The 27,346-nt window shown below is 44.6% G+C and overlaps 1 protein-coding gene and 1 long non-coding RNA gene across 3 annotated transcripts in view; both read right to left on the bottom strand.

The window, feature by feature from the left end:
- The window catches only part of fstl5 (follistatin-like 5), a 185,338-nt gene that overhangs the window by 134,466 nt on the left and 23,526 nt on the right, over nt 1-27,346 (bottom strand). For both annotated transcript variants that reach the window (XM_042062277.1, XM_042062278.1), the window contains exons 2-3: nt 25,102-25,240; nt 247-277 (exon numbers count right to left, since the gene is read on the bottom strand). In XM_042062277.1, the coding sequence (XP_041918211.1) occupies nt 247-277; nt 25,102-25,230 (160 nt within the window). In that variant the 5' untranslated portion in view covers nt 25,231-25,240. The remainder of the gene's footprint in view (nt 1-246; nt 278-25,101; nt 25,241-27,346) is intronic.
- LOC121682223 lies at nt 9,154-14,522 on the bottom strand. Its single transcript, XR_006022473.1, has 3 exons — nt 14,511-14,522; nt 10,919-10,920; nt 9,154-9,396 (listed from the first exon to the last, which is right to left on the bottom strand). It is a non-coding gene; the product is annotated as an uncharacterized LOC121682223 (long non-coding RNA).

Below are 27,346 nucleotides of genomic sequence, written 5' to 3'. Positions count from 1 at the left end.
GGAGGGAGAGAGATGGAGGGAGGGAAAGAGGGAGGGAGAAAGAGAGAGAGGGAAGGGAGAGAGGGAGGGAGAGAGATGGAGGGAGGGAAAGAGGGAGGGAGAAAGAGAGAGTGTGAGTGAGTGAGGGAGAGGGAGGGAGGGAGGGAGAGAGATGGAGGGAGGGAAAGAGGGAGGGAGAAAGAGAGGGAGAGAGGGAGGGAGGGAGGGGGACAGAGACAGAAATAAAGACAGCCGTAGTGTACATACCCTTTATCCGTAAGCTCTCTACAATCCCATCCTGCATGAAGAGACAGAACAGAGAGAGAGAGAGAGAGAGAGAGAGAGAGAGAGAGAGTGAGAGAGAGAGAGAGAGAGAGTGAGAGAAGGTTAATCTTGAGACAGCATGGCATCATCCAAAAAGGACTGGAACATAGATGTTTTACTCTCTCACACAATTTCCTGTTTATGTTTGTTGCAATATTTACCTGTTTGTTTGTTGCAATATTTAACTTTACAAATACATAAGGACCCTATTTCAACTGAACAATAATTTCTCAGACAAGATTCAGAAAGCAGCAGCACATCAGATGGTATAGACCAGGGGTTCCCAAACTTTTCCACGACAAGGCCCCCCAAATACCACTAGGTTCTGGCCAAGGACCCCCGTGATGTGTTATTAAACCCATCGAGAATACTGCGGCAAATGTAAAAATACATTAAGCTAATCCTAATAATTATTTTAGCCTCAAACACTTCGCGATGGAGCATACAGTGTGTAAAAATTGTATTTGGAGCTTTCTGCTATATGAGAGCTATCGCTCTACTATTAATCCCAGTCATTATCATGGAAAATATAATGTTCAGATACAGTATGTGACACATTATTATAATGGCATTGTATAACAACCCTCATAGTAATAGATATATGTTAACATTTTCAAATGTATTTATTTGTTGCTTTTATTTTTCCTTCCAACTTGCTGAGGCCCCCCTGGCACATCCCCGGCCCCCACTTTGAAAACCACTGGTATAGACACACACACACACACACACACACACACACACACAAACATCCTTTTTCTCCAAATAGCCAATCCGATAATGGATTGAACAATACTTTTGATTGCATTTTTCAAAATCCAACCAGTGGCCACCCTTAAAAAAACAGCCTGACCATCCTGCTAAAAAAAACAGCCTGACCAGCTAAAGGTGGTTTGCTGGTTGACCAGCTTGTTTGACCACCCTATGATGACCTGCTAGACCAGCAAAACTGTAGTGAAAACATACCTTCAACTGGTTTAGGCAGTTTACGATGGTAATTCAGCTGGTTTTGCTTGTCGTACCACCTCAAGATGGTCATTTTAGCTGGTGTTGCTGGTCTACACTGCTGGTTTAACTGGCCATGCCAGCTTATGTTGGTCATTCTACAGTAGCAAACCCGCATGACCATCTTACACCAACAATGTCAAGCTTGACAGGCTGGTCACCAGCATGACCATCTTGCACCAGCTGTATCTCACATGACAGGCTGGTCAAACCAGCATGACCAGCTTCCTCAGATGGTCACGCCAGCATGTCCACCTGCTGGCCCAACCAGCTACACCAGCAAAGACCAGCAAGAGCTGAAAGAAAACCAGCAAAGACCAGCAAAAAACAGCTGTGTGTGTGTGTGTGTATTTCTGTGCATGTGTGTGTTTGTGTATGTGCGTGCGTGCATGTGTCTTTGTGCGCATGTGTGTGTGTGTGGGTTCAGCCTTGGCTATGCAAACAGGGTAGTTTTGTGCGCTGGCGGCTGAATTTGGTCAACTTACCAGCCACTGTGGCGTGTAATAATAATAATAATAATAATAATAATAATAATAATAAGCTTTATTTGTATAGCACCTTTCATACACAGAATTTCAGTTCAAAGTGCTTTACATTTGAAGCATGTAACACAATAATAGTCAGTCAGTTATTATCAATCACTTTTCTTCATTGCTGGGGCCGGTTTTGATAAATAGAGCTAACATAGGCTACCACAAATAGTCAGATCCGATCTAATTTTCATAGTTATTGACGGTTAAAAATAAGAAAGTGTCTGTAGGGATCATGTAACGTTACCAGCCGTAAATCGCGCTGATTTGAAGTTCAACAACTACCAGTGAGCCGCCACCTGCAGCATAGCCTATAGTCACTGGTGCAGTGCTTCACTTTTTGCCATTAGCCTACCATTAAGAAACTGTCGCTATGCTTTCATGTGCCACTGCTAGCTTATTTCAGGATGACTGCATAAACAAATCTAGTGAGATCCGTGGATCTGCGTTGTATCTAAACAGACTAATATTCTCACGCGATTTTGTCTTTTGAAGTGGCCCGTAGCTATTTTAATCAGGCCCGCGACACCTTCATGGAAAACAAGATGACATTCTATTTAGACCTATGAGGCAAACAGGCGGACATCTCCACACCCATTCGTCGTGGTGGAATATCCTACAAACTTTCATTCAGGAGATTAGCCTACATATCAGAATAAACAGCAGAATTTACCGAACACAAAGGTGTAAAGCATTCCGTTATGCAATTAGCCGTTCCAGAGTAATCCGGTTTTAAAATTGAAGCAGATGTCTACGGGATCTCTAACTTTGGACTGTTGTAATACACGATACGGCCAAATACAAAATAAATGTTAACAATATCGCCTAGATAACTGTAAATATGAAAACCAGAGTTTTTCCAATGTAGTTTCACAAAATGCTAAGCATTAAGTTTCCTAAAGCTGAGCTGTGCATTTATTGTTCAGTGCATGATTTCATAACAGGCCAAACAGAAAAAAAATACTAAATGTTAAATATAGCCTTGATACCTGTAAATATTTAAATCAGATGATGTACAGTATAGTTAGATCAAGTTGGAGAGTCGATTATAGGATGCTCCAGAACTCACACAAACGGAGTCTTAAAGGAGCCACACCACTTTTATGACATGACACTATGGCATATTATTGTGGTTCTGTTGGCTTTTAGTTTTGTTGCTACTGTGCTTGTAGGTTTAGGGCAAAATTCAGCACATTTTAGTGTATCGCAATATGCCGATAACCGTGATCATTTTAAGTAGCCTACTATAACCATGATATCACATTTCTCTAGTGGCTGGTAAAAAAGTTGAGTGGCTGGTAGATTTTGGAATCCACCAGCCACAGTGGCAGGTGGAAAAAATATTTCCACACACACACACACACACACAGAGAGAGAGAGAGAGAGAGAGAGAGAGAGATGCAACCACACATACACACACACAGAGAGAGAGAGAGGGACACAACCACACACACACAGCAGGATGTACACACTCCCTCACACACACACACACGCACAGTCATACATGAGAGGTAACACACTTCCTCACCAAAACATGTTTGTTAATGTTCAGATGAAGCCAGCGGTGACTCCGTCTGAAGGAAGGATAATACACACACACACACACACACACACACACACACACACACACACTCATTACCATCCTCATTCTCTAGCATCACCGGTTTGATCCGCAACACTGCCTTATCCACAGCGCCCTCTGACAGTTTGACAGCTCCGTGTGTGTGTGTGTGTGTGGTGTGCGTGTGTGTGTGTGTGTGTGGTGTGCGAGTGTGTGTGTGTGTAGTGTGCGTGTGTGAGTGTGTAATGTGCGTGTGTGTGAGCGTGTGTGTGTGTGTGTGTGTGAGTGATGAGAGGATGTCGTTTACCGGAGGCTTCTTTTAAAAGGTTAGCTGTTGCCGCTGCCAAGTCCTCCTAAACGGGCGCAGAGACGAATGGCGATCTGTGCCATTACCATCTGAAAGGCAGCATTTAGGGGCCGCTGTGTGTGTGTGTGTGTGTGTGTGTGTGTGTGTGTGTGTGTGTGTGTGTGTGTGTGTGTGTGTGTGTGTGAGAGAGAGGCCGTCGTGCCAAATGATTACAGGCGGACCCATCAGTTTGTCACGAGCGTTTGACAGTTGGGGCCATTATGGAGAAATAAAAAGCTCAATCACACAGGGGCCCTGTGTGTGTGTGTGTGTGTGTGTCCGCATAAGGTCTGGATGTGTACATGTGTGTGTGTGTGTGTATCACCATAACAGGTGAGCAGTGTTGACATGAATGTTCCTCTGCAGGTCTTTCTGGGAAGTTACTGGGAGGCACTGTGCATTCATGACTCTCTCTCTCTGTTTCAGAGTGCTGTGTTGTGCTGTGCTGTGTTGTGTTGTGTTGTGTTGTGTTGTGTTGTGCTGTGCTGTGCTGTGCTGTGCTGTGCTGTGCTGTGCTGTGCTGTGTTGTGTTGTGTTGTGTTGTGTTGTGTTGTGCTGTGTTGTGATGTGCATCTCTCTGCTTCCACCTCTCTCCCCAAAGCAACAACTGAAGGCTATATTGATATGATATCTTGTTTAAATTTCAGAATATCAAGGCTCCATCTCTCTCTCTCTCTCTCTCCGTCTCCCTCTCTCTCTCACTCACACACTTACACACACACACACACACACACACACACACACACACACACACACACACAGCAGTCAGCACAGTCATTCATTTTTGATGTGGCAGAAGCTGAGGGATGTGACTGTCGACACAATTATTTCCAGCACAGCATCCTAACTTCATTAGCAACACTCAGGAGTTCAGGAGCTGAAGCTGGGCATACACACACACACACACACACGCACGCACACACACACACACACACACACACACATGCACGCACGCACGCACACATTCACACATGCACACACACACACGCACGCACGCACACATTCACACATGCACACACACACACACACACACACACACACACACACACATGCACGCACGCACGCACACATTCACACATGCACACACACTCACACATGCACACTCTCACACACACATGCACACACACACACACACACATACACACACACACAGATAATAGGCCAAATGCTTCCACAAACAGGCCTGTATGTGTTTATGTTTCTCCCTCTCACAGACTGCAGTGCTATCCCACAATGCACTGCTTCACAGCAGCTCTGCGACTCAGGGCCAGACGAGGCCCAGATGGAGTGTCCATCTAGAGGATCATCCCTTAGCACAGCCTGCACTCCAGCCAACCTTATGACCCTGTTTATCTCTCTCTCTCACTCTCTCTCTCTCTCTCACTCTCTCTCTTCTCTCGCTCTCTCACTCTCTCTCTCTTCTCTCTTGCTCTCTCTTCTCTCACTCTATCTCTTCTCTCTCTCTCTTCTCTCTCTGTCTCGCTCTCACTTCTCTCGCTCTCTCTTCTCTCTCTCTCTCTTTTCTCTCTAACGCTCTCTCTCTCTTCTCTCTCTCTTTATCTCTCTCTCTCTCTCTTCTCTCTCTCCTCTCTCTCGTTACTCATTTCTTTTCAATTGAGCTTTATTGGCATGACAAAAAAATACAATTTGTATTGCCAAGGCATACATGTACGTAGTAGTGTGTAAAGACAGAAAACAAAACATCACACATCATACATTACTGCAACGGCAGTGTGTGTGTGTGCGTGATGGTGTGGATGGGAATGCATGTAAGTGTGTGTGTGTGTGTGTGTGTGTGGTTATGTGGCAATGTGTATGTGTGTGTGTGTGTCTTTCTCTCTCTCTCTCTCTCTCTCTCTCTCTCTCCTAGCGAACTCGGAGCTCGTCCGTGACATCATGTCAGTGTTAAAAATACGAGCTGTTTGGGTTCTATTTGTCAACCAGCTGTGCTAACGTCTGTTAGCAATCAGCTACTGTTAGCAGTTGTTACTAGCCAGTTTGTAACAAAGCATTACAGTGTTCTACCAAAGATCCTTAATATACAGGTTCTACCCAAACAAATGGCATAGCAACGTAGTGACACAAAGAGGTTGGACACTATTGTTTCTACAACAGATTTCATGTGACTCAAATCCAACATAACTGCTAATAAACAGAGCATATAAGGCTCACATTTACTGTTAATGGGTTCGACCCAGCTGACAAGTCGCGGTAGAACTTCAGAGGGCGTTCCCTGGGCGATTCTTTTGAACTGGTGCAAAAACAACTCGGAAAACAACTTGAATGGACAAATAGACACACACACACACACACACACACACACACACACATACAAACACACCCGCTCTCTCTCTCTCTCTCTCTCTCTCTCTCACACACACACACACATACACACACGCACACAAAGAGAATATTACTTTCATGTGTGCTACAATGCTAGCAGTTGAGTTGTATTCCTGCCTACTGTAGCTACTGTCTCTGTTTCCTGGACCCTACCTCTCCCTCAGTCTCCCTCTATCTCTCCATCCCTCCCTCTATCTCTCCTCTCCCTTCCTCCCTCGTTCCCTGCTCATCTCCTTTGCTTGTCTCTGTGATCGGAGGTCATCTGGCTGGCCCACATGCCTGATGCTGCTCTTTAACTGGACCTTCCCTGCCTACTCTCCCATTCTCTCTCTCTCACTCTCTCTCCTACTCTCTCTCTCCTATATGTTAAGGAGAGTTACAAACTGTTTTTTGTATCAAAAAACACAGACATTAGGCACAATGAAAAAAAATGTAGAATAGACATTTCTACATGTCACAATGAAAACATTTGGGGTTTAACAAAGCAATTCATTTGTATTAACACTGTAGGTGAAAGATGTATGGTGCTTCTTTTCCACAGATACACACACACACACACACACACTCCCACAAACACACACACACACTCCTTTCAGACGCAACTATGTCTGTTTGCTCCATACTCGTTGTATTGTGTATGTTTGTATTGTGAGGAGGTTCAGCCTTGGCTTATATGCAAATGGACTGTGTGTGTGTGTGTGTGTGTGTGTATGTGTGTCTGTGTGTCTGTGTGTGTGTGTGTGTGTGTGTGTGTGTGTGTGTGTGTGTGTGTGTATGTGTGTCTGTATGTTCACTCTCTCTCTCCCTCCCCCAACTCTCTCTCTCAGCACCATAAGACGACGTCTATCATTAGCCACTGACCAGTGCAGCATCTGAGCCCATAATTGCTAGAGATAACAGTCGGAGTCTTTGGCGGCGTGTGACGAAAGCTCTTATGGCTGTTACCTACCATTCTGAATCATGCCATGACTATTACCATTCTGAATCGTGCATGACTATTACCATTCTGAATCGTGCCATGACTATCACCATTCTGAATCATGCCATGACTATCATCATTCTGAATCATGCCATGACTATCACCATTCTGAATCATGCCATGACTATTACCAGTGCACTATACCATTCTGAATCATGCCATGACTATCACCATTCTGAATCATGCCATGACTATTACCAATGCACTATATGCCACGGAAGGCTCTTCAGCCAGCACATTTAACAGCTGCACCAAAATATGATGAGAGAAAGTGTTTAAAACATGTATTTATATAACCTCAATGGCAATCAACATGTATTTGTATAACCTCAATTGCAATCAACATGTATTTATATAACCTCAATGGCAATCATGTACTTATAGAACCTCAATGGCAATCAAGTAATACACATGTATTTATATGACCTCAATGGCACATGTAATTATAGAACCTCAATGGCAATCAAGTAAGTTATTCTTACATAACATCCTTTTATAACAATTTTAAATAACATGTTTAACTAGTAATACTAACATACCTAAGCTATTCTAGCAGAGTTATTCTCTATGTGCGCTCTGTATCCCAATGCCTCTCTGTGTCTCTCTGTGTCTCTGTGCCTCTCTGTGTCTTTCTGTGTGTCTCTGTGTCTCTCTGTGTCTCTCTGTCTCTCTCTGTGTCTGTGTCTCTGTATCCCAGTGCCTCTCTGTGTCTCTCTGTGTCTCTCTGTGTTGTGCCTCTGTGTCTCTTTGTGCCTCTATGTGTCTCTTTGTGTCTCTGTGTTGTGTCTCTGTGTCTCTCTGTGTGTCTCTGTGTTTTTCTGTGTGAAAAAAGCGCGCTCGGCCTTGCAGCTGCGGAGATGAAATCATCATCAGAAGTGGGGTCTACTCCAGACATCCACTGTGAGAGCAAACGAGTGAACACTATGTAACCCATGGAGGATATGTGACCTGTGATCGCTGTATAAACCCCTGAACTTTGTGTAAACCTTTGTGTTCCGGTGAAAAGTTTGTACCCTTAGCGGCAACAGTGCTGACTAGCAAAAGATAAGACCGAACAACAAACAGCGATCCTTTCATAGCACCACCTGTGGGTTCGGAGTTGGCAAGTGTTGTGTCAGCATCTAAGGAGCGGAGCGGAATATTGGTGTTCGAGATATTGGTGTTATTGTTCGGGAGTGTGATCGTGCGATCCACTCAGGCTTTGCGCTATGGAGACATTAAACAAATTTTGCACGAAACTCTTTGTACCTTCTTTTGGGGGATGGGTCATTCCAAGTGAAAACAGCCAAAATCGGGGTATCATGTACATGGTACCTCTCAGATTTTGCTGAAAAGTGGTGAAAATATGCCTTATGTTACCAAACGAAGGAATCTGAAGTTTCAGGTCAATATCTCAAACGGTTTGCCCGTGGCGTCCATTTGAACGTCCATAACGTCTGTTCTAATAGAAGGCTGGAAACTGGTGTGGTAGTTCTTTGTAGCCTGTACTACACAATTCTGGAGGCAAAATGTTGACGGCATGTGTGATTTTTCACTTTTTGGGTGGCCTTAGCACCACAAGGAATGATCATATTTATTCTAAACAGGATTATTTGTTATATGTGGGAACCTTGCTCTTGCCAAAATGAATTTGAAGGGTATGGTACCACTGGCGGGGGTTTTATGGGGGTCCAAAAACCCTCTCCGGCAGAGGTGACTCTTTTGGAACCCCATATTTGGACCCCCAAATGACCATGTGGGCACTTGATGATCCTAATGGAATTTATACCAGATAAAGATACATATTTGTTCTTTCTTTTAATGAAATAACATTTTTGACTATGAAGCTCCATAATATGAATTTTATTCTTCATAATGCACAATTTTGGACATTGTTTCCAGAAGTCTGGAATGTAGATCAGGGAGAATTTAGTGATGATAAAGCATGAAAATAGTGGAAATAACTTAGTATTATGCTCAGTGATGGCAAACAATTAAATACTGAGACTGTCACGGATTAACCGCTTATCCCCCATGAAAGAGACCCGCCATCAAACTTTTAAAGAACTAAATAACAAGAATGTTACATAGTGTAAGAGTTTATCCTTGCCGCTGTCACTCTCCAAATAAAATGTAATTGAAAATTGAATTGAATAGTGTCTTTAACTATTATCCAAGAAATTGTGGAAGCAGTGGCATAATTTTGTCATGGTCCTTTTGGTCAAGTTTGAATTGGCGAGCACTGCGTCCATAGATGTCTGGCACACTGACACAACAAATGATATGTTGGAATGGCACCCAACAGGGGATCTGTCTTTGGTCCGATGGCCATGTAAGGATGTTGTTGACACACCTCAATGTAGCCGTCAACATTTTTTAGGACTTTTTTTAGGAATACTAACTTTAGAGTAAAGTGTTAATGAAATGTCTGGGCTCTGCTAAAAAGCCCTACAGGATGTGATTCTGTTGGCGTATATATAAGTATAAGTATATATACTCTTTTGATCTCTGCATTTATCCCAATCTGTGAATTAGTGAAACACACTCAGAACACACAGTGAGGTGAAGCACACACTAATCCCGGCGCAGTGAGCTGCCTGCAACAACAGTGGCGCTCGGGGAGCAGTGAGGGATGTGCCTTGCTCAAGGGCACTTCAGCCGTGCCTACTGGTCGGCGGCAACCCTCCGGTTACAAGTCCGAAGCGCTAACCAGTAGGCCACGGCTGCCCCCTAAAGGGTCCAGTTGAGTAAAGGGTTTTACCCAGGGGGCTTTGATCGTGGGCTTTGTCCTACACTATTTTGGATTATAATCGTGGGCTTTGTCCCACACTAATTTGGATTATGATAAAACTTCCTCTCGCTGTCTCACTATCTTGCCCCCCTCTTTTCTCTCTCCTTCCTCTCTGCATTCTCTCTATCTCTCCTCCTCCTCTCTCTCTCTCCATCTCCCTGAACATTGTTTTTCTGTGTGCGCATCCGAGCCAGTCTTCCCCATGCGCGTGCGGCGTCTGTAGATAGTGTTGAGGGCTAATTGCTTCCTGGCGGGAGCAGACTGCAGTGTTATCATCTTAAATGCATATGTGCAGGCAGGTTAATGGGCCCCTCAGGTCACTTATCAGCGCCGGCCGTCGCCAGTCGCTGCTGAGCTGATTGTGAAACCAGCCAGTTTGGTTTGTTGTTGTATTTGTGCTCAGTGGTGGTTAATAATGTTGGGAGTGATTGAAGTGAGCGTCACTCACACGTCCAGTGGAGCGACTCTGTTTCCACACCCACACACACACACACACACACACACACACACACACACTCAAACACACTCACATTGAAGACTGAAAGAAAATGGCGTAAATACAAACTTCAGATCCACTATGAAATCCATAAAGAGATGCTCCGCACATATAACTCTGAAATATGCAAAGCAAGACAGTCTTTCTTTTCTAACATTATCAATAGAAGTTCAAATAACACTCGTATTCTATTTTCAACTGTTGATAAGTTAACAAATCCCCCCTCACAATTAGCGCCTGAACTTCTCTCAACTAATAAATGCAATGAGTTTTCATCTTTTTTTAAAGGTAAAATTGACAAAATCAGACTCAACATATCTGCTCAATTACAAATTCAACAACCTGAACTTCCAGCAACAAACAGAGGGAAACTAAACTTGATGTCAGAGTTCAGCTTGATAGACTACGAAACACTTGAAAAAACGGTACAGAATCTCAGCCCTTCCACATGTGTCTTAGACACTCTGCCTACCAATTTCTTCAAAACTGTTTTTCACCTCATAGCGGCGGATGTCCTTCAAATTGTAAATGTATCATTGCTGTCTGGCACTTTTCCTAAGTCACTGAAAACAGCTGTTGTAAAGCCACTTCTCAAGAAGAATAACCTGGATGCCTCCATGCTAAACAATTACAGGCCCATATCCAATCTACCTTTTATTGGCAAAATTATTGAAAAAGTAGTCTTTAATCAATTAACCACCTTCCTAACATCAAATGGGTATTTTGATTACTTTCAGTCTGGTTTTCGGGCAAATCACAGCACTGAAACAGCTCTCATTAAAGTTTCCAATGACATACGCCTCAACACAGATTCAGGTAAAACATCAGTCCTAGTGCTACTGGACCTTAGTGCAGCATTTGACACTGTTGATCACAATATTTTACTACACAGACTAGAACACTGGGTTGGATTTACAGGCATAGTTATCAGCTGGCTAAAATCATATCTACAAGAAAGGAGCTTCTTTGTTGCCATCGGAAACTGTACCTCAACACCAACGTCCTTGACCTGTGGTGTTCCCCAGGGGTCGATCTTGGGGCCACTATTATTCAACCTCTATATGCTCCCACTTGGACAAATCATTCAAAATAATTTGATTTCATATCATAGCTATGCAGATGACACACAAATTTACTTAGCTCTATCACCAAACAACTATGGTCCTCTTGAATCTATGTGTCAGTGTATAGAACAAATCAACACCTGGATGTCTCAAAATTTTCTTCAGCTGAACAAAGAAAAAACTGAAGTAATTATATTTGGTAAAAATGAGGAAAGACTTAGGGTTGCCACTCTCCTTGACACAAAAGGGTTGAAGGCAAAGGATACTGTTAAAAACCTTGGTGTATTAATTGACAGTGATCTAAATTTCAACAGCCACATGAAAGCGATAACTAAATCAGCTTTTTACCACCTCAAAAATATTGTCAAACTCAGAGGGCTGATGTCAAAACATGACTTAGAAAAACTCATTCATGCATTTATCTCCAGCAGGGTTGATTACTGCAATGGACTGTTCACAGGCCTTCCTAAAAAGACTATTAAACAGCTTCAGGTGATACAAAATGCAGCAGCTAGGACTCTAACAAAAACTAAAAGAACTGACCACATTACTCCAATTCTTAAGTCCTTGCACTGGCTTCCAGTAAGTCACAGAATTGACTTTAAAGCACTATTGCTTGTTTATAAATCAGTAAATGGAGCAGGACCTAAATACTTGTCAGACATGCTTCAGCAGTACACACCTTCTCGTCCTCTCAGGTCCCAGGTGAAAAACCTGCTAGTAAAACCTACAGTTAGAACTAAACATGGTGAAGCAGCTTTTAGCTGCTATGCGGCTCAGCTGTGGAACCAACTTTCGGATGACATTAAAAAGGCCCCAACTGTAGCCAGTTTTAAATCTAGACTTAAGACCAAACTGTTCTCAGACGCTTTCTGCTAACTGTGCCGAGTTACAAATTCTGAATCTGCCTCGATAATTATTCTACTTTGTCTTTTATTACTTGTTTTACTACTTTTGCCTTTGTTTTTGCTTACTAATTATTCTTTATTTTTAAATGATTTTACCTTGTGTTTTATGTTTTCTTTTTATTATGATCTTTACCTTTTAACTATTCTTTGACTATATTGCCCTTCTATGCTTTTATTTGTTATTATCGTTTGGTTTTGTTTATGTAAAGCACATTGAATGACCTCTGTGTATGAAATGTGCTATATAAATAAACTTGACTTGACTTGACTTGACTTGATTGGATAATTCAGACTGATGTGTGATTGGACAACTCCAAGGCTGGTGTGTGATTGTGTGTGAAACTGGAAACAATTGAACCAGGTCCAGAGACTTTGCCATTTGTAATATTTGTAAAAGTAGCCTAGGCTATGTTACACTGACACCATGTAGGCTGACGTTAACGTAATGAATTCGCGGCCAACATCAAATCCATAGTTCTAACTTTTTGATCACCAAGTCAAAATTTCCAGGTCAACCACAAATAATTCCACTACTTTTTATTGCTTAGCCTACTTACCACTTCAACACCATTGACTGTATGTGTTTAAACTGTAACTGTAACAGTTCAACTGTTCAAACTGTAGCCTAAAGTTAACTATAACAGTTCAACACAAGCAAAACATTGCGAGCTCAATGGGCGTGTGAGTTGTTACGGGAACATACACAGACACCAATTTTAGGAAAAGGGCTGATGTTGACCGGTCTTCAGATATTTTGGTAAGGTTTATTACACATCCAGAAGAATACATTTAAGTTGTTATAGGCTCTGGCTTATTATGGCGCATAATAGGAACAAAGTTATGATCAAACAAATTATCAGGGAGGAAAAATCCAAGGGGGCACTTAATTTCAATGGGCATGACGCCACGACACACACACACAGAGGCGGACAGAGTACACAGCTTAAGTAAAAGTACTGAAGTACTTGTTTTTAAAAGTACTTGAGTATCAAGAGTACAAGAGTACATTTTCTAAATATTGCATTACTACTGCCACAGTGGTTACATTTATGTACAGAAACGTCCTACAGTACATGGAGTTATGAAAAATGTTAATGTTAATACCTTGGAGAATGTAAAAGGAATTGGAAGTAAAATCAAGTCATTTTCATCTTTTTACCATGTTGCCAGGGATGGGCAGCATTTATAAATATTTCTTAAAATACGTATTTCAAATACAAAATACTAAATAAAAATACTTACACGAAAACTGTCATTAACTTGTTTAGATGGGGGCAGTATACCTCCAGAAAGTGAGTTGGTCTACCCTACAGTAACAACCGAGACACGTGTATTGCAGTTTGGCTGGTGGTTATGTTGCCCGCATACCGCCTCCCATGGCCGAAAATGGCATTATGACACCTGTCAGGCTGTGGCTAGTAATTTAGCTTGCTAATTCAGGTTGATATCCCTGCAGCACTATACCTTGTCATTTTTTAAATGACATCATCATGTTGCCAGGGATGGGCAGCATTTATAAATATTTCTTAAAATACGTATTTCAAATACAAAATACTATTTTGTAATTGAAACACTTGAAGCGAAAACTGTCATTAACTTGTTTAGAACATTAAAATAGTCTGGCGAGGTGGGGCCACAGGTTGGCACATTCCTGGGATGGACCTGCTGCGTCTTCATCCATTGTTTCGTCCATGGTTTCGTCTCTTATCTAAATCTGACCATGGAGTTGACTTTGGCGGTGATTGCTGATAGGCTGTCCCAATCAGTGGCGCCTGCACAATCCAATCACGTTTGAGAGGGAAACAACAAATTGAGGGTTTCCGAGATTTTTATTTTTGACTTTTTTTAGAAGAAGAAGTAACGGGTACTCACGGTTATGGATAGAAATGTAGTGGAGTAAAGTGTACAATATTTGCCTCTCAAATGTACTTGAGTAAAGTCATCAGTACTCCCCAAAAATGATACTTGAGTAAAATACAGATCCCTCAAAATTGTACTCAAGTACTGTACTCAAGTAAATGTACTCCATTACTGTCCGGCTCTGCACACACACCCTGGATAACAGAGAAAAGCAGCAGGACCAGTTGACAACCAAAGGTGGGGGAGGGTGGTGCTTCCCTGAGAGACAGAAAGCATGCACAAGGTGAAAGCAGAGTGACTCTATGCTCTTTCTCACACACACACACACACACCACATTCGCAGGGCACCATGAATTTTACATGAAATGGAGCAAATCCTGCAAATACTCATGAAGGTGTGGAATGAATGCCGCACTCTGAGGAGGAGAGGGAGGGAGAAGGAAAGGAGGGGAGAGAGAGATAGAAAGCCTAAAGTGTGCTTTCTTTTGTGTGATTTAAGTAGCCTACCATTGGCACCTTTAAATAATAATAATAATAATAATAATAATAAAGCTTTATTTGTATAGCACCTTTCATACACAGAATGCAGCTCAAAGTGCTTTACATTTGAAGCATGTAACACAATAATAGTCAGTCATTATCAATCACTTTTCTTTGCTGTTTATGATATACTCAGCAACATATCAAAAATATAGAAAATGACGTCATAAGACTGGCAGCCTTAACCCTCTTACCCCCCACAAGCACGCCATATGGCAACTGTGGCAAGGAAAAACTCCCATATTCCAGGAAGAAACCTTGAGCAGAACCTGACTTAATAGGGGGAGCCCATCTGCTTTTGGCTGGCTGCGCCCTCCAATAGTAGCAGATGTAGAATAATCTGAAAATGTAGTCTACAGGATAAGATGAGTTAACTAAAAGCTTTCCTGTACAGGTATGTTTTCAGATCTTTTTTAAAAATATTTACTGAACTCGCCTGCTTGATGTACAGAGGCAGGGTGTTCCATAGTTTGGGGGCATAATGGATAAACGCAGCTTCTCCACTTTGTTTGTGGAGCACTTTGGGTACGATTAAAAGATTAGAATTGGATGATCTAAGTTTCCTTTGTGGTTGATAAGATATTAAAAGCTCAGAGATATATGAAGGTGCTATGCCATTCAGAGCTTTGTAAGTAATTAACATAACCTTAAAATCAATTCTATAGGAAATAGGGAGCCAGTGCAGTTCAGCCAACACAGGGGTGATGTGTTCTCTCTTCTTAGTCTTAGTTAAAAGTCTAGCCGCAGAGTTCTGTATGAGTGCCAATTTCTTTAGATGTTTTTTGGGAAGACCAGTGAAAAGTGCATTGCAGTAGTCTAACCTGCTAGTGATAAAGGCGTGAATTAGTTTTTCTGCATCTTGTTGAGTTAAAAAGGGCCGCACTTTGGCAATGTTTCTCAAGTGGAAATAGGCTGTCTGAGTAACTTTACTGATATGGGGCTTAAAACTTAACTCTGCATCTAAGATGACACCGAGGCTTGTTACTTTTGGTTTGACCTGGTGTGCCAAGTTCCCCAGATTACTAAGAATAATATCTCGCTTTAGTTTTGGTCCAACCAGAAGTACCTCTGTTTTGTCATCATTTAGTTTCAAAAAGTTTTTGCTCATCCACTGATTAATGGAGGTTAGGCATGCAGTGAGGGAGCAAAGGCCATCTGGGTTAGTTGGCTCCACAGAAAGATACAATTGGGTATCATCTGCGTAGCTGTGGAAGTTTACATTATGTTGACTTATGACGTTTCCCAATGGAAGCATATATAGAGAAAATAGCAGGGGACCAAGGCAGCTCCCCTGGGCCACACCAAAAGGCAAGTCTTGTTAAATAGGCTATGGAACCTGATAACTCCTGCATTTTTCTTTAACATTTTGCGATATGGCTAAATCTTAGCCATAGTAGCCCAAAGCTTGCTGCATCAGAACATTGCACAAATAGACCTATTAATATTACAAGAAAAAATACAACCTGAGCATCACAAACACTAGCTATGTAGGCCTATGCCTATGCTGGCAACGCTCCAACTACGAGATGCATCGAAGAAATCAAAGTCGCAGTAGTGATGCAGGTACCCGACCTGTTGCAGGACTCTGGTGTGTGTGTGTGTGTGTAACAGATCCAGGCCAAATACACCTGACCAACACCACCAGTGTGTAGTGTGTGTGTGTGTGTATGTGTGTGTGTAACGGATTCTGGCCAAATACGCCTGACCAACACCTCCAGAGTGTAGTGTGTGTGTGTGTGTGTGTGTGTGTGTGTGTGTGTGTAACGGATCCTGACCAAATACGCCTGAACAACACCGCCAGAGTCTAGTGTGTGTGTGTGTGTGTGTGTGTGTGTGTGTGTGTGTGTGTGTGTGTGTAACGGATCTGGGCCAAATACGCCTGATCAACACTGCCAGAGTGTAGTGTGTGAGAGAGCATTTCCTGTTTTGTATAATCAGGCCTGGCAGGCCAGTAGCATATTGTAGCGTCGGTGGATGTACAGTACATGTCTAACGTTGAATGACTGTCTCCCAGAATGCAGTGCGAGTGAATGCTAGAATGTGTAATGTCGGTTATAATAGTTGTAGTTACGTTTACCATGTTGTGTATTTGTTGGCGTGTTGGTCTCTTTGGTTGTGCCTCATGTGTTCATCCTCGTGTTGATGTGTGTGGTAAACCCTTATTGTGTGTAGCATGTGCGGCTGAGACTACCCCTGTGTTGCCCTGTCCTAGTATGTCTGACTGTGTCTGAGTCTTCCTGTCCCAATAAAAGGCCGTCCTGGCCAAAGGTGATTCTTGTCTGAGGGTGAGATCGCTACAATATATTAACTCTCCTGTTGGATATAATGAGCAGGCCAGTAGCATATGCTAACTCTCCCATTGGATATAATGAGCAGATCAGTAGCATATGCTAACTCTCCCATTGGATATAATGAGCAGGCCAGTAGCATATGCTAACTCTCCCATTGGATATAATGAGCAGGCCAGAAGCATATGCTAACTCTTTTGTTGAATATAATGAGCAGTAGACCAGTAGCATATGCTAACTCTCCTGTTGGATATAATGAGCAGGCCAGTAGCATATGCTAACTCTCAAGAGTCTCGATGCTGCTTGGGAGGCAGATGAAAGCACTGCTTAGAGAATGGACTGGAGGGAGGATTTTTCTGCTGTTAGCGTAGCGCCATTTTAGAATCTAACACGCTTTCAATCGGCATGTAGCAGAGGAAGTCACATGGTCTCTTAAGCCCCCTGGCTGTGTCATAAGTCACATGGTCTCTTAAGCCCCGTGGCTGTGTCATAAGTCACATGGTCTCTTAAGCCCCCTGGCTGTGTCATAAGCACTGTGACTGTGTCATAAGCACCCCTGGTTCAACCTGTAGCTGTGTCCTCACTGAGTCTGTGTGTTTTCATTTAAAGGTGCCATGTGTAATGTCCACCAAAAAATCAATTCATACTCCACATTCCATAAAAGATGGGGGCAGTATACCTCCAGAAAGTGAGTTGGTCTACCCTACAGTAACAACCAAGACACGTGTATTGCAGTTTGGCTGGTGGTTATGTTGCCCGCATACCGCCTCCCATGGCCGAAACTGGCATTATGACACCTGTCGGGCTGTGGCTAGTAATTTAGCATGCTAATTCAGGTTGATATCCCTGCAGCACTATACCTTGTCATTTTTTAAATGACATCATCGCCCTAATTTCTTCTCATTCTTTTGATGCGTGCAGCTAATTTTTAGGATATTTTTACCTCAATTCTTACACATGGCACCTTTAAAGGTTGTGTCAGCGATTTCCGGCCCAAAAAAGGCCCAAACATAAATGATCACGTTCATCTAATCTTTCCTAACAATCCGCTAGCTGTCTGTAGTTTGTGTTGGGGTGTGTAGTTTGTGTTGGAGTGTGTAGTTTGTGTAGTTTGTGTTGGGGTGTGTAGTTTGTGTTGGCGTGTATAGTTTGTGTTGGAGTGTGTAGTTTGTGTTGGGGTGTGTAGTTTGTGTTGGGGTGTATAGTTTGTGTTGGAGTGTGTAGTTTGTGTTGGAGTGTGTAGTTTGTGTTGGGGTGTGTAGTTTGTGTTGGAGTGTGTAGTTTGTGTCTGGCTGTGTAGTTTGTGTTGGAGTGTGTAGTTTGTGTTGGAGTGTGTAGTTTGTGTTGGAGTGTATAGTTTGTTTTGGGGTGTGTAGTTTGTGTTGGGGTGTGTAGCTTGTGTTGAAGTGTGTAGTTTGTGTTGGAGTGTGTAGCTTGTGTTGGAGTGTGTGGATGGGGTTGGGAAAAAGAGGAAGAATTTTCCTCGGGATCCATGATATCTATGTGTCTAGTTAGTATAGTGATGGACTGGATGGTGATGATGATGGAATGATAGTATCTATCTAGTGCTATTATGGATTGTGATAACACTGTTTGGTGTGTTTATCCCAATCCCAGATAAAAATAAAACATGTTGTAGTCCAAACAGCCCAGAGCTGTCCCAGATCTGGGATTGATTAGTACTGTCTGTCTTTGCACAGATCTGGGATTGATTAGTACTGTCTGTCTTTGCAGAGTTGTCCCAGATCTGGGATTGATTAATACTGTCTGTCTTTGCACAGAGCTGTTCCATGTCTGGGATTGATTAGTACTGTCTGTGCTCAGAGCTGTCCAAGATCTGGGATTGATTAGCGCTGTCTGTGCTCAGAGCTGTCCAAGATCTGGGATTGATTAGTACTCTCTGTCTTTGCACAGAGCTGTCACAGATCTGGGATTGATTAGTACTGTCTGTGCTCAGAGCTGTCCAAGATCTGGGATTGATTAGCGCTGTCTGTGCTCAGAGCTGTCCAAGATCTGGGATTGATTAGTACTCTCTGTCTTTGCACAGAGCTGTCACAGATCTGGGATTGATTAGTACTGTCTGTCTTTGCACAGAGCTGTCACAGATCTGGGATTGATTAGTACTGTCTGTCTTTGCACAGAGCTGTCCAAGATCTGGGATTGATTAGTGCTATCTGTCTGTAGTCAGAGTTGTTCCAGATCATATAGTGTTGTTATGAATCTCTTTTTGTCATCTAAAGGAAATCATTATTGCAAGAGCTAATTGAAAGTGTCTTTTCCCATTTGGATATCATAACACCCCATCTGTGGTCCATCTGATGTGATTTACAGTACAGTGTAGTTCTGTAGTAGCAGTGGGTGTGCTCTTGCTAACACGTTAGCCTTGAGTTCTGTAGTAGCAGTGTGTGTGTGTGTGTGTGTGTGGGGTTCTGTAGTAGCAGTGTGTGTGTGTGTGTGTGTGTGTGTGTGTGTGTGTAGTTCTGTAGTAGCAGTGTGTGTGTGTGTTTGTGTGTGTGTGTGTGTGTGTGTGTGTGTGTGTGTGTGTGTGTGTGTAGTTCTGTAGTAGCAGTGTGTGTGTGTGTGTTTGTGTGTGTGTGTGTGTGTGTGTGTGTGTGTGTGTGTGTGTGTGTAGTTCTGTAGTAGCAGTGTGTGTGCTCTTGCTAACATGTTAGCCTTGAGTTGGAGTTGGGCGAGCGACAGAGATGGCGTACACAGTTCTGGAACACAGTTCTGTCTCCATCTTCTGCCTCTTGCTCTTGTGGGAGGCAGTCAGATCATGGATCTTCCTGTCCTTCTCCAGAGAGTCCTGATCTCAGATTGATTAGTGCTGTCTGTCTGTACTTAGAGCTGTTCCAGATCTCAGATTGATTAGTGCTGTCTCCATTCCAGAGTCCAGAGTTTGGAAAGATTGATACAAGCAGGTCAGTTGATGGTGCCTAGTGTGCCCCCTCTTCTCTCATCTTCCACTCTCCTCTCCTCCCCCTCTCTCCTCCTACTCCTCCATCTCCTTCTCTTTACTCCTCCTCTCTCCTATTCCTCTTCTCCTCCTCTCTCCTCCACCTCTTTCTTCTTCTCTCCTCCTCCTACTCCTCCTCTCCACCTCTCCTCCTCCTACTTCTCTCCTCCTCTCTCGTTCTGAGTCTGATAGAGTCTGACTGGTTTAATTGCACATGTTGTCCACTGTGTTTGTAATTTCTGTCTGTATGTAATGTATAACGTTCATGAACATTATTATTGTTATTATATTATTGGAGGAGCAGGGGGAGGAGAGGAGCAGGAGGAGGAGGGGGAGATGAGGAGGATGAGGAGGAGGAGAGGAGCAGGAAGAGGAGGAGGAGAGGAGCAGGAGGAGGAGGGGGAGATGAGCAGGAGGAGGAGAGGAGGAGGAGAGGAGCAGGAGGAGGAGGAGGAGAGGAGCAGGAGGAGGAGGAGAAAAAGAGCAGGGGGAGGAGAGGAGGAGAAGAGGAGCAAGAGGAGGAGAGGAGCAGGAGGAGGAGGAGAAAAAGAGCAGGGGGAGGAGAGGAGGAGGAGAGGAGCAGGAGGAGGAGAGGAGCAGGAGGAGGAGAAAAAGAGCAGGGGGAGGAGATGAGGAGGATGAGGAGCAGGAGGAGGAGGGGGAGATGAGGAGGATGAGGAGAGGAGGGGGAGAGGAGCAGGAAGAGGAGGAGGAGAGGAGCAGGAGGAGGAGGAGAAAAAGAGCAGGGGGAGGAGAGGAGGAGGAGAGGAGCAAGAGGAGGAGAGGAGCAGGAGGAGGAGGAGAGGAGGAGGAGGAGAAAAGGAGCAGGGGGAGGAGAGGAGGAAGAGAGGAGCAGGAGAAGGAGGAGGGGAGGAGGAGGAGGAGGAGAAAAAGAGCAGGAGGAGGAGAGGAGGAGGAGAGGAGCAAGAGGAGGAGAGGAGCAGGAGGAGGAGGAGGAGAGGAGGAGGAGGAGAAAAGGAGCAGGGGGAGGAGAGGAGGAAGAGAGGAGCAGAAGGAGGAGGAGAGGAGCAGGAGGAGGAGGAGAAAAGGAGCAGGGGGAGGAGAGGAGCAGGAGAAGGAGGAGAAAAGGAGCAGGGGGAGGAGAGGAGGAGGAGAGGAGCAGGAGGAGGAGAGGAGGAGGAGGAGAAAAGGAGCAGGGGGAGGAGAGGAGGAAGAGAGGAGCAGGAGAAGGAGGAGAGGAGGAGGAGGAGAAAAAGAGCAGGGGGAGGAGAGGAGGAGGAGAGGAGCAAGAGGAGGAGAGGAGCAGGAGGAGGAGGAGGAGAGGAGGAGGAGGAGAAAAGGAGCAGGGGGAGGAGAGGAGGAAGAGAGGAGCAGGAGAAGGAGGAGGAGAGGAGGAGGAGAGGAGCAGGAGGAGGAGAAAAGGAGCAGGGGAGGAGAGGAGCAGGAGAAGGAGGAGGAGAGGAGGAGGAGAGGAGGAGGAGAGGAGCAGGAGGAGGAAGAGAAAAGGAGCAGGGGGAGGAGAGGAGGAGGAGAGGAGAAGGAGGAGGAGAGGAGCAGTAGGGGGAGAGGAGAGGAGGAGGAGAGGAGCAGTAGGGGGAGAGGAGCAGGAGGAGGAGGGGGAGATGAGGAGGATGAGGAGAGGAGGGGGAGAGGAGCAGGAGGAGGAGAGGAGCAGTAGGGGGAGAGGAGAGGAGGAGGAGAGGAGCAGGTCTCCAGTGCAAAGCTTTTCTGAAAAGCACAAATCAATTATGGGGAGGAAGGGCCGAGATCCCACTGCCGTCGGCTCAGGGCTTTGATTACTTTTGTGAGCTGGACAGCACTTTTGTAACGCACACACACACACACACACACACACACACACACACACACACACACACACACACAGAGAGACAGGCCAGGATGGTGCTTTAGTGCCGCACGGACACACACTCACACTGACAGGCTTCCGTTCCGTATAAGACGTGCGTGTCCACCTGGGCTAATCCTGCCTTTGATGTCTCTATGAAGGAAACTAGCATACACACACTGTGCGCTAGCATTACATACGCACACACACACACACGCACGCGCACACACACACACACACATACATACACACACACACACACACACACACACACACACACTCACACACATATACACACAGTAGCGTGTGGGGACTGTGGTGAGGTGTGCAAAGACTCCATTGGTGTTATGTGATAATGGGCTACGGTATTTCAGGTCATTTACTGTAAAAGGCAATCCATCTGCATTTATGCATGTACACTGGTCAATATGGCAAGTCCATTTAGATGTAGATTATTATCACTTCTTCCCAGTTTTATACAGGCTGTGGGAATTATGGTATCAATACATGCAACACACACACAGACACACACAACGACACACACACACACACACACACACACACACACACACACACACACACATACATACACACACACACACACACACACAGGCTTATACAGTTATACAGGCTGTGTGAGTTAAGGTGTCAATACATAAAACAGGCAGAAAGCAACATGGTGTGTTAGTAATTGAGTTTAGTCGTCCAGTTATTCTTTGACTTCCATAGAGTGCTGCTGTTCACTGCTGTTCCATAGAGTGCTACTGAAAGTAGTGAAACCGGTTCCGGCGCCGACGAGAGTGGCAGCACATCAAGTAGCTCTGTGTCTCTTGAATTTCCCCTAGGGATCAATAAAGTATCTATCTATCTATCTATCTACTGTTCACTGATGTTTCATAGATTGCTGCTGTTCACTGCTTCTCCATAGAGTGCTACTGTTCACTGCTGTTCCATAGAGTGCTGCTCTTCACTGCTGTTCCATAGAGTGCTGCTCTTCACTGCTGTTCCATAGAGTGCTGCTGTTCCATAGAGTGCTGCTGTTCACTGCTGTTCCATAGAGTGCTGCTGTTCCATAGAGTGCTACTGTTCACTGCTGTTCCATAGAGTGCTGCTGTTCACTGCTGTTCCATAGAGTGCTGCTGTTCCATAGAGTGCTACTGTTCACTGCTGTTCCATAGGGTGCTGCTGTTCCATAAAGAGCTGCTGTTCACTGCTGTTTCATAGAGTGCTGCTCTTCACTTCTGTTCCATCGAGTGCTGCTGTTCACTGCTGTTCCATAGAGTGCTGCTGTTCACTGCTGTTCCATAGAGTGCTGCTGTTCCATAGAGTGCTACTGTTCACTGCTGTTCCATAGGGTGCTGCTGTTCCATAAAGAGCTGCTGTTCACTGCTGTTTCATAGAGTGCTGCTCTTCACTGCTGTTCCATAGAGTGCTGCTGTTCACTGCTGTTCCATAGAGTGCTGCTCTTCACTGCTGTTCCATAGAGTGCTGCTGTTCACTGGGTGTTTGATAGTGGTAGTACTGTACTTTTTATTTCTTTTTTATTCTTTACTACCTTCTATGCTGTTTGCTTGTGTTTATGTAAAGCACATTGAATGACCTCTGTGTTCTGTACCATGTGTGGATTTGAACTTGTGTGGTTTACAAACATATTCCAAAATATCTTATTGAACATGGCTGCACTAATTGGAACTGATAAATCATTCCATTTTCTTCTTTCATTTCTTTTATGTAACAGTAAGCCACAACACCACACGACACTCAGCTTGGAGAAAACCCTGGGGAGGATTTCACAAGCAAAGCGTTGAATGTCATCAGAATCTCTCTCTCTCTCTCTCTCTCTCTCTCCCTGAAGTTTGTTTATGCCATCTGTCCCCGTTTCCTCGGTAGCGTAATGTTCTTATAATCAGCCCTGATCCCAAAGCCCAAATTGAATTTCTTGTTGGATTGTCAGCAAGACTAATAAGCCTGGTGGTGGATGGGTGGTGGTTGGTGGTGTCTCTGAGAGATGGAGTGGGGTTCCCTTTGAGGTGAGGCCATGCCTGGTGTGCCTGAGATGCTCTCTCTGTGTGTGTGTGTGTGTGTGTGTGTGTGAGAGAGAAAGAGAGAGTGAGAGTGAGTGTGGGATGCCTGGTGTGTGTGAGGACGCTCAGCTTCTCTCCACAGCTGAAAGCTCCTTTTTGGTCAGACTCCAGTGTGTGTGTGTGTGTGTCAGACTCCAGTGTGTGTGTGTGTGTGTGTGTGTGTGTGTGTGTGTGTGTGTGTGTGTGTGTGTGTGTGTGTGTGTGAAGAGTAGTCCTATTGGGTTGTGTGTGTGAGTGTGTGTGTGTAGAGTAGTCCTATTGGCCGCTGCCAGACATTCTCTGCCTCAATGGCTCGTTAATTGATCTATTACATAAGGGGCCTGACATCCACTCAGCGCAGCTCACAGCTCACCACACCAACAGTGGGGAGAGAACCAGACAGAGGGAGAGAGGGAAAGAGAGAGAAAAAGGGAGAGAGAGAGAGAGAGAGAGGGAGAGAGAGAGAGGGAGAGAGAGGGAAACAGAGAAAGCGAGTGGGGGGGAGAGAGGGAAATAGAGAAAAAGAGGGAGAGTCAAGTTGTACACAGTGAAAAATACACATACACGCGTATGTGTGACTGGCTGTAAGGTTAAAGGTACAGTCAGGAAGTTGTGTTTGTTTATGTTTATGTTTATATTTAAAAGATACTTTTGTCCCAAACAGCATACATTATATTTTACCCAAGGACCAAATGAAACGCCCCTGCAGCGTTCTCCACACAGGTCAGGGGCGGCTCGCTTGTGTCCAGTGTCCAGAGCCTGGGCTGCCTACAGAGAGCTTTTTTACAGAGAGCTTTTTTTACAGGGACTCCCATACAGTAGTGTCCAGAGCCTGGGCTGCCTACAGAGAGCTTTTTTTACAGGGACTCCCAGAATGGGCAGCTAGCAGATCATGAGGAGATGATTGCTGAATGTGACAAAAAGAATGATGGGCTTGGAATTGCTTCAATCGCAATCCACTTGTTCTTTTACTCAGTGTGTCCTTCTCCTGTGTGTGTGTGTGTGTGTGTGTGTGTGTGTGTGTGTGTGTGTGTGTGTTTATGAGCACCAAGGTCTCTATTCCTCTCTCCCCTGACCCTCAGACTCAGTGTGTGTGTGTTTGTGTGTGTGTGTGTGTGTGTGTGACAGTGAGAGCAGTGTGAGAGTCTAATGCTGGAAAACATCACCACAAAACAGAGGCTAACACACACACACACACACACACACGCCATATTGAGCCAGATCTCTGTCAGGTCACTGCTCTGCCATTGTTGTTATGGTAATGAGGCTGGAACGTGGTCGATACCTTGTGGCGGAATCTGACTGTTGGTCGATACTGTGGAGCCGAAAACTCGTCGTGGCCTGGACGGCCCTCCAATCCCAAGACAGCGAGCCCCAGGAAGGCTACCGCCCACCAGCACACCAGGCTCCTCATTGGTCAGCACCTGGAACGAGCACAAAAGCATGCGTTAGGGAGCGGAAAAACAAACAGAGACCGCAGTTGACCCCGCGGCCCGCACATCTCCCTTCATGAGAAAGGAAGCTAATTAGAGTGGACAGCGGGAGCTGTCAATCAGTGGAGCAGGTTTAACACACCATTATCAATACAGCGGCATTAACACACCATCATCAATACAGCAGATTAAAAGTGCTCCCGATCAATTAGCGCAAGACAGAAAGGGAGAGAAAGAGAGAGAGGGAAGAAGAAAGGGAGAAACAGCACTGAGACAGAGAAGGAGAGAGAGAGAGAGAGAAAGAAGAGAGGGAGGGAAGAAGAGAAAGAGAAACAGCACTGAGACAGAGAAGGAGTGAGAGAGAGAGAGAGGGAAGAATAGAGTGATAAACAGCACTGAGACAGAGAAGGAGTGAGAGAGAGAGAGGGAAGAATAGAGTGAGAAACAGCACTGAGACAGAGAAGGAGTGAGAGAGAGAGAGAGGGAAGAATAGACTGAGAAACAGCACTGAGACAGAGAAGTTGTGAGAGAGAGAGAGAGGGAAGAATAGAGTGAGAAACAGCACTGAGACAGAGTCGATATATTAGGATAATGAACCGTCATCAAAAGGTATCTGTTAGATGAGCTGACTCTCAGCACAACTGGACTGTCCAGTTAGTCCAGGCTATAGTGGGGTTCTCCTGCAGAACGCTGGGAGTCCAGGCTATTAGTGGGGTTCTTGTGTAGAACGCTGGGAGTTTAGGCTATAGTGGGGTTCTCCTGCAGAACGCTGGTAGTCCAGGCTATAGTGGGGTTCTCGTCTAGAATGCTGGGAGTCCAGCCTATAGTGGGGTTCTTGTGTAGAACGCTAGGAGTGCAGGCTATAGTGGGGTTCTCGTGTAAAACTCTGGGAGTCCAGGCTATAGTGGGGTTCTCGGTAGAACGCTGGGAGTCCAGGCTATAGTGGGTTCTCGTGTAGAACATTGAGAGTGCAGGCTATAGTGGGGTTCTCCTGCAGAACGCTGGGAGTCCAGGCTATAGTGGGGTTCTTGTTCTGTGAGGGTGGACATCATCGGCTCATGAACTTTATCGTCGGAGGACTGAGGGATTATGGGAACTGTACTGGATGTGTTCTATGTGTTTACCTGCTCCTGTATTCATTGGCGTGTGTGTGTGTGTGCGTGCGTGCGTGTGTGCGTTTATGACGCTTCTTATTCATTGGCATGTGTGGGGAACAGATGTTCAGAAAAGGAACATTTTCAAATGATTAAAGAAGCCGATTGCATTTGAAGCTCTGACATCAAATCACTGTAATGGGAAAAAATGAATCCATTTTGAAGCATTGTGATGTAGTGGTGTGTGTGTGTGTATGTGTGTGTGATGTAGTGGTGTGGTCGAGTAAAAATTATGGGACAAGACCAAGATTGTGAAAAAGTGCTCTTGAGACGGGAGTCAAGAGTAGGTTGGAGGTGATTCATATATCGCATCCCAAAATCATAAAATCTTGGTAACACTTTACTTGACGGGTGAGTTAATAACACATTCATAGCAGCTGTCATGAACTGCACATAAAGCATTCATGACTGTTTCATGAGACATGACTCAACATTCATACCACCAAACCTTTCATTAATTTGCTTCAATCGCAATCCACTTGTTCTTTTACTCAGTGTGTCCTTCTCCTGTGTGTGTGTGTGTGTGTGTGTGTGTGTGTGTGTGTGTGTGTGTGTTTATGAGCACCAAGGTCTCTATTCCTCTCTCCCCTGACCCTCAGACTCAGTGTGTGTGTGTTTGTGTGTGTGTGTGTGTGTGTGTGACAGTGAGAGCAAGTGGATTGCGATAGAACGCTAGGAGTGCAGGCTATAGTGGGGTTCTCGTGTAAAACTCTGGGAGTCCAGGCTATAGTGGGGTTCTCGGTAGAACGCTGGGAGTCCAGGCTATAGTGGGTTCTCGTGTAGAACATTGAGAGTGCAGGCTATAGTGGGGTTCTCCTGCAGAACGCTGGGAGTCCAGGCTATAGTGGGGTTCTTGTTCTGTGAGGGTGGACATCATCGGCTCATGAACTTTATCGTCGGAGGACTGAGGGATTATGGGAACTGTACTGGATGTGTTCTATGT

The sequence above is a fragment of the Alosa sapidissima genome, chromosome 14 (genome assembly GCF_018492685.1).
Source record: "Alosa sapidissima isolate fAloSap1 chromosome 14, fAloSap1.pri, whole genome shotgun sequence".
In the NCBI taxonomy this organism is placed as follows: domain Eukaryota; kingdom Metazoa; phylum Chordata; class Actinopteri; order Clupeiformes; family Clupeidae; genus Alosa; species Alosa sapidissima.
The sequence above is the reverse complement of the archived record's forward strand: the minus strand, read 5'-3'. Positions and strand labels throughout refer to the sequence as shown.